A 7,465-nucleotide genomic window follows, 5' to 3' on the forward strand; every position below is an offset into this window, starting at 1 on the left:
ATAAAGCTTCACCCCATTCAGATAAAGCAGCTGAGCCAAGGAGGCGCAAGTAAATTTGATATGATTAACTGGCAAAAAAAAGAAGAAGCTGAGACCCAGTGCATGAAATTTTGCTAAATTAAAGAATGTTTTTGCTTGAAAAATAGAAAATAATTTTTTCATTTTGATGCCAGTCTGCAGTCGCCAATTTCACAAAAGTGACAGGAACACCAGAGGAGCGACAAAACATTTTAACATAAGATTTTATCATGACTGCTTATAAAAAGTTCTGTCCAGAGACAAGAAATGCATTTCTGTGGTCATTTAGGAAAAAGAATAGGATTGAGCTAATATGTGTCCATTCAGTATGTTGCCTTAGGAATATTTGCAGGCCCCTATTTAATAAACTTGATGAAAAAAATATTAGAATTTTAATTTTTTTTCCCCAAAACATGATTTTTTTCTCAGTAAAATGCAAATTGCCCACTTCAGTTTTCGAATTTGTAATGAATCCTTATAGGACAAGGATGCAAGTAGAAAGGTTGAAAAGATTAAAAAAGTACAGTAGAGGTGGATGAGTTTAAATTCCTGCCGTCAACCATTCAAAGTGATGGACGGTGTCAAAGAGAAATGAAGAAGAGGGTGCAGGCAGGGCGGAGACGAGTTTAGGAGTCATTTGAGACAAAAGGATAACAGCAAGAGCTAAAGAGGTTTACAAGGTCGTGTGGAGGAAATGCAGAGGGTTTGGTGTGACAGAGGAGGATACTAAGCAGAGGGTGAGATGTAGTCAGATGTTCAGCGACCCCTAAAGGGCGCCACTGGAAAAAGAAGAAGAAGAAGATGAGAAGGAAGAATCATATCCAGCACTTAACAGAGAAAACAAACACCTTTTAACTGGGAACATCTGATTTATTTCATGCCAGGAAAGGCACATTCATACACTGAATTCGACTGTTTTAATAGGCTATATAATGTTATATGCATCTACATTCAGGCAGTGCATATAATATGATTCCCTTGAATAAATGCCACAATAACATTAACATATTTTGTTAACCACAAAAAGATATAGCACATATGGGCACTGACAATTTATATATGCACACTTTTAGCATAAGGAGAAGTACATGTGCACCCTGTAGTCCATACAGTTTTACTGACCTTTTACACCAAAAGAGACATACAGTACTTTGCATCAGCAGCACTTGTTGGTTTTTATAAAGTCCATAGAGAATATATAATGTTTTAGAGCCGGGTCCATTTATTCCCAAACTATTTCTGTTCATTTGTTCCTGTTGCATAAATCCAGTCATCTCGCATCTGCACTCTCTCTTAAAATGCATATATAACAGACCAGCATGAAGAGCACAAAAGTCCCTCTTTTTTTGTTGTTTTTTTTTCTTAAGGGGGATTTTTCACCTTTGGCAGATTCATATTTGGGCTTCCTCTGACTTACATCCTCTGTTACACATAACAGTAATCTATCCAGTCAACAGATAAGCACTGTCAAGGAGAATCAGACTGTGCTTTTATTCACACTTTACTGTCCCACTATGAGACATAGCAACATTCACGAATGAATGTCTAACAGCGAGCAGCATGTCCTGCTCATTCCTTCAGTCCGACATGAGTAGATATACGGTATAGGGTGGACGGGGAGCAGCAGGGTTAGGTAACGCACACGTGTTTTGCGATCAGTTATCAGTTTAAGACAACATTTTTCAGTTTGTTGCTGTTACGCCAGGATAAAAACAGAAATAAATAAACAATAATAATACTTACACACTGAGAGGAACCATTTCATTAAAGACAATTGTGCTGGGAATTTATGGCAATATATTGCAACTGTCTGAAACAACCCTTGTGTATATATCTTTCCATACTCTGAACTCATGCAGGCTCTCAGTACTTTTTATCCTTAGGATAATATATATATATATATGTATATATGTATGGTATCGAGGCAATGGCTGTTAATCTGGAAGAGAATCTCTTGGCTTTGATGTTTGATTTATGTTTTAATATTAACTATGAAATCGTTACACTTTAATACTGACGCATAGCATTTTTGATTTTGAGTTTAGTGCAAGGAAAGTAACTTGCTTCTGTCATTTGTTAATCAGTCAGATTGTGTGTGTCTGAGATGCTGTACACTGCATATTGTGTGAATGTGGTTCCAAAACAATATGGTACAAATTTTTTTTGTATGTGTGTGTTTCTCCTTCAATCATATTGTCATTTATGTAAGCATGTGACACAGTTATTATCCACATTTTACATGGACAGTGTAGTATATTTAATGCATTTAATCTATTTCCCCACTGTCTGCATTTAATCAAACACAATTATTCTGTTATAAATTGCTCTTCACCCTCCCTGATTCCTCGGTTTACTATGTTTGATGTTTTTTTTTTCTTCTCTTCCACTGAAAGCAGAGTTAAAATGGATAAATTAGCCATTTTGTTAAGGTAGAACAGGAGCTCTTTTCTGCAGTACTTTACAGAATATATATGATGGAGGCGAGACGATTCCAACAGCGTTTCACGCCTTTTATGCCTCGTCGGTCAGTTCTTCACCACAAACATTTCATACACAAATCATAGTCGGATGGTGCCTTTTACCTCCAGACTTTGTGTTGGTTTGCAAACATGGTGAGATGGAGGACAAACTGGTATCAAAAAGCGTAGCAGAAACTGACTGTGTATCGGCGTCCGCCCCTCTCATCATACGTCCTTTCCCGCTTCATCTCGGAGCACCAGTGGTCATCTACATCCATAAGATGTGACCCTGTTTTAAACAGCTCTCAGCCTGGGAGCCTTAGGAGTACATGCCAACTGCCGAAAAATAGGCCTTCTTCTTTGCTCTTTAATAAAACTTAATGCCTTGATGGTTATTTGTTCACAGGTTTACTGTTTTTCAGCGTGTGAAGAGTGTCACTGGCAGCGATCGCCTTCTCTGTGTCTGTCTTGCTGCTGCCTTTTCTTGACATGTCAGGCTCCCATAGAAAGAACTCATGCAGGAGGGTGTTGACAGTTTCAGGACACTCCATCATGACCATGTGACTTCCCTCTTCGATTACTTTTAAGAAAGCGAACAGGAGGATCTAAAAACGAGAGCCAAAATGGATAATCTTACAACAGATCCAAATCCAAAGCTATGAGACAATAAATAATAAATGAAACAAAATAGCTCTTGTTTGGATAAAGGTGTGATATACCTCTGCCATCCGCTGGTCCTCATCCATGGGCACAAACTTGTCACACATGCCATGAACCAGAAGAATGGGCACAGTGAGCTCGGCATGGTATACCTCGTCCCCCTCAGGCCAGTACTGACCGCTCATCATGGCTCGCAAAACGAATGGAGACACATTGAAGGCATTGCCCTGCTTCAAAAGCTGCTTTTCTTTGGCACCCTGACGGGCAAATCCAGCTCTGAAGATTAGAAAAAGAAAGAAAAAAACTTTACCAAAATCTCTTTCCTGTACATTTTAAAGATAGTGAACATTTTAAGCAAGCTATTATTTATCTATTACATCTGTCTGTCACAGTGTGTCACTACTGTTTGCAGCATCACAGCGTCTTACTTGAGGAAGCTCCAGGCCAGACAAGGTGACAGACAGTGAAGGACACAAGATGGCAGTTGGAAGATGGAGCAGAGGCTGGGCTCCAGGGCTGTGGGACCCCCTCCGTTGATCATTACTACCTTATGGACCAGATCGGGATATTCGTGGGCCAGGAAGGTACAAAATGACACTCTGGAAGAGATATAATGGGGTAGGTACAGCATGTTAATCACTGTATGCCACTGACTTTTCTAAGCTGACCCGTAACACAAGCATCTCACAAATCCTCACCCATATGAGTGGCCAATAAGAATGTTGCGTTTACGAGCATATCTCTTGAAGATGGCTCGCAGGTCCTCCGCGAGGGCATAAAAGGTATAAGCTGCTGCAATCTGTGGCGCTGTGCTTGCTCCGTGACCTGCCAAATCCGGCGCAATGACCTCGTAGCCCAGGCGGGAGAAGAAGTCCAGCTGGCTGCTCCAGATGTCAAGAGATCCTCCGACGCCATGCACGAAGAACAGTGCTACATCCGAGTGCGTTCCTTTGCAGCTCGAGATCATCCTCTTGGAGTCTATTAAAACTGTGCGCTTGGGTTTGCGACGGCGGCGCCGCGGAGGCGGAGCAGGTTTATGTTCCCCAGGTGGTGGAGGAACTGGAGGAGGAACAGGGTTGGGGTCTGGAGAAGAGGCTATTTCTTTGTAGTCAGCAAGCTCCACCTCTACAGTGCTGCAGGGCTCTAAATCCCCATCCTGACACTGCAGAATCTCAGAGTGCAAAACATCCCCGAGATTTTCGATCACCAGCTGGCCATTTCGGTAGACTGTGATCTTCCTCTTGCAGTGGACAATGCTGCCACTATCGCCGTCATTATTAGATATGGGAGAATCTTTATCATAACAGTCAACATCTGCATTGTCCTTTTCAGCAACTTGTTTTTCTGTTTCTATGGGTTGGCGCTCGGGGACGATATGCCGCACTCTCAGGACTCTCCCAGGTTTCACCTCCACATACTCAAAACCATCAGAGGGTTCTGATGACTCCAGGGGCAAGACTAGATTGGCAGTCTTCCCAGTCAGGCAGCACAGTATCCCTTCAGTGATGCTAGTCAGCATGGTGTTTCCCTGCAGGAACAACATCACACAGACACAAATAAAACATATCAGTACTCTGATGCTTCCTTTGAAATGTGGGAAAAAAAATCTTTTTAATGTCTTGCCCTACTTTTCACAGCTCATTTAGTCTCACAGTTTCAAACATTCAAGCATTCTAACTTGTTCCATTTGCAGTGCTTTGCCAATGGCATTGGCTGCACTGCAAGAAATTGGACCCAGCTTGATTCCTACAAAACTGAACCCAAGCTGTTTCCTAGCAACAGAGACACAAGGAAAAGGGTTTCTTTATCCTTCATCAGTCCAGAGCCAGAAACAAAGTACGCCAAAATAAAGGGTACTTTAACACATTTCAAAATCAATATCCATATCATATCCAACAGAGCTGTTTAAGTCTCTACTAACACACTCACCTCAGTGACTCACCTGGCTTGACATTCTGATGCATTCAACAAACAACTGCAAAGCAATATTTGCACCACACAATGTAAAAAACCTAGGCCGAGCTAGATGTCTGCTATTAATAACCCCTCCATTTCACATGGTCAGAATCAGGATATATATAAATAGAGAACTCCAGTCAGAGGGCATGACTGTACACATGTCTGCGGACTGTGTGTCTCACGACAACGTGATAGCAGTTTTCCAAACTGCGTTCTTTCCAGCGGGAGATGAAAGCTGGTTTCTATGTTTCCGTTCAGGTCCAGCCACTGCTTGACAGTCTGCTGTCAGCTGCACAAACACACACGTTAGTGTCGCCACTTTTGATACAAAACACGGTTATCTCTAGGAAACACACAAGGCTGAGTCACATCTTCAGTAGCTGGTGAGACTTTATCGTTTCCTTGTTTGTTTCCTTGTTTAAGGAACTGCTGTTGTGTCTATGCACTATATATGCATTATCCACACTATCATTCAGCACATTTTTGTGTGAATGCAAAGTGATATACATCTCACTGGATGCAAAATGAACCTTTATTTTTACACACAAATTGAAAACCCTTTTAACATTTGAGTCGAGCTGCATTTGCAACTCATTACCATTGAGCATTATGTGCATTATTGTAGGATATTTGTGCATTCCCCTATATTAATGCGTGTTTTGGCAAAGTATACTAAGAAGTACAAAATAGTACAAAATAGTACAAGGATGTAAACATGTTGTTTACATCTTTATTGTCTTCCAATCATGCTGGGTACTTAGTATATTTAATGATTGGTACCTTGATAGATTTAAAGAAATATAAAAACAAAATGTAAATAGTGGGAATGATTATTTGTTGGTGGATGTCTGTGGAAACCTGACAAAAACAAATCCTTTAGGTATATTTTTGTATATTGTGCACGTGCCAGTTTTTCAAGCACCGTACACCTTACATTAAAACAGAACATCAACACAAGAAGCAAAATCCTCCCCAAAGAGCACAGTTATTACCATGCTAGTCTGCCAAAAAAAACAAAACAAAAACACATAGATAAAAAATATTCTACATGGCCACCAACAATCAACAGATCGGCACAAAACAAACTACAGCAGCACAAATCCAACAGTCCTCCCACTTAAATCTGGGCTTCTCTTCCTGACCTACAATTCTCCAATCCTGCCAGCAGGTCTGGAACATGGCTGTGGGGAGCAAGTGTAATGGTTTCCGCGACATCCATAACCTCGACCAAAGTCAGGGCTGAAGGTTACTCAGCCATGTTGAAGTTGTTTGTTTTGTGTGTCTGCATTGCAGAATATTTAGGTTGACAGGCCTGCCAACTCTTACAGTAACACACATTCGGTACACTGTGTGCTGCTGCATTTCCATAACAAGAGTCTAGCAGAGTGAGGCGCAGTCTGTCAAGATGCACGTGAAGTGAGTGGCCTATATTTTCAACACGAGACCGTTATGTTAAAAACGCCTGATTCACAAACATTTAGCGGCTTGGCTCCTACAACAACACATGATTATTGTTTTTTTAAACAAGTCATACATCGCAATAAGAAGAAGATTCAAATACTCACAAATATACGCACCAAAAATGTTTATATAAATGTATATAACAGCTTTAGGCTTCACAAATAGTGCGCTTTGAATGATACTGCTTATATTATTCATAATCTGTTATTATTTTAATCCTGTCTCAGGCGAAATGCATGCACGCATCATGCGTGCAGCCGTTTATTGGCGGTGATATGCTGCACAGTAAACATCAGATATTCAGATGTCACAGAGCAATACAAAAAAAAGCTAAACCAAAACCAAAAGATTTGCATTACCTGCAGAAGTACTGATGATTAAGGTGATGAGAAACCTGCACCCAAAGATGACAGTCAAGGGCCGACCACACAGTACCGAGAACGGCGTTGCATCTGGCGCAACAATTTGTCTACGCTAGAGATGCTGCAAAACAGTAAAAGCTCCTTATTGGCCCAATTAGACCGTCATTACAGACCGCAGGGGGGCATGGAGTGAAGATAAAGCATGCATCCATAAAAGAGTGCCACTGGTAGTTTAATGATATACCCATTACGAAAACAGACGCCTGTGTTTTTCTCGCTTCCTCTGCATCCACTGCGCACTCGGGCCAGACCCTACCCAGCCCTGCTGCCCTTGAATCCGCAGCACCAGCAGCAATCTTCGGGTATTTTCGCTGCTGAGTGGCGGTGGGGAGGGCGAATAGAAAGCAGCTGTATATTGAGGAGGCCAATGAGAGGCGCCTGTTTGCTTGTTGCTAGGGCTGACAGGCCAGCAAAAAAAAAAAGAAAGAAAAGGGGGGAAAAGACTGTGTGGTCCTGTCTGGGCGCTGAAAATGAGACAAATGATAA

The 7,465-nt window shown here is 41.4% G+C and overlaps 1 protein-coding gene across 1 annotated transcript; it reads right to left on the reverse strand.

The window, feature by feature from the left end:
• Positions 1 to 855: 855 nt before the first annotated feature.
• Positions 856 to 7,257, reverse strand: abhd8a (abhydrolase domain containing 8a). The gene is made up of 5 exons (XM_063462681.1): positions 6,917 to 7,257; positions 3,836 to 4,665; positions 3,566 to 3,736; positions 3,197 to 3,413; positions 856 to 3,082 (listed from the first exon to the last, which is right to left on the reverse strand). The coding sequence occupies exons 2-5, from the start codon at positions 4,654 to 4,656 to the stop codon at positions 2,870 to 2,872; spliced, it is 1,422 nt and encodes a 473-aa protein (XP_063318751.1). The 5' UTR covers positions 4,657 to 4,665; positions 6,917 to 7,257; the 3' UTR covers positions 856 to 2,869.
• Positions 7,258 to 7,465: the final 208 nt, after the last annotated feature.

This window comes from Pelmatolapia mariae, linkage group LG18 (genome assembly GCF_036321145.2).
Source record: "Pelmatolapia mariae isolate MD_Pm_ZW linkage group LG18, Pm_UMD_F_2, whole genome shotgun sequence".
Lineage (NCBI taxonomy): Eukaryota > Metazoa > Chordata > Actinopteri > Cichliformes > Cichlidae > Pelmatolapia > Pelmatolapia mariae.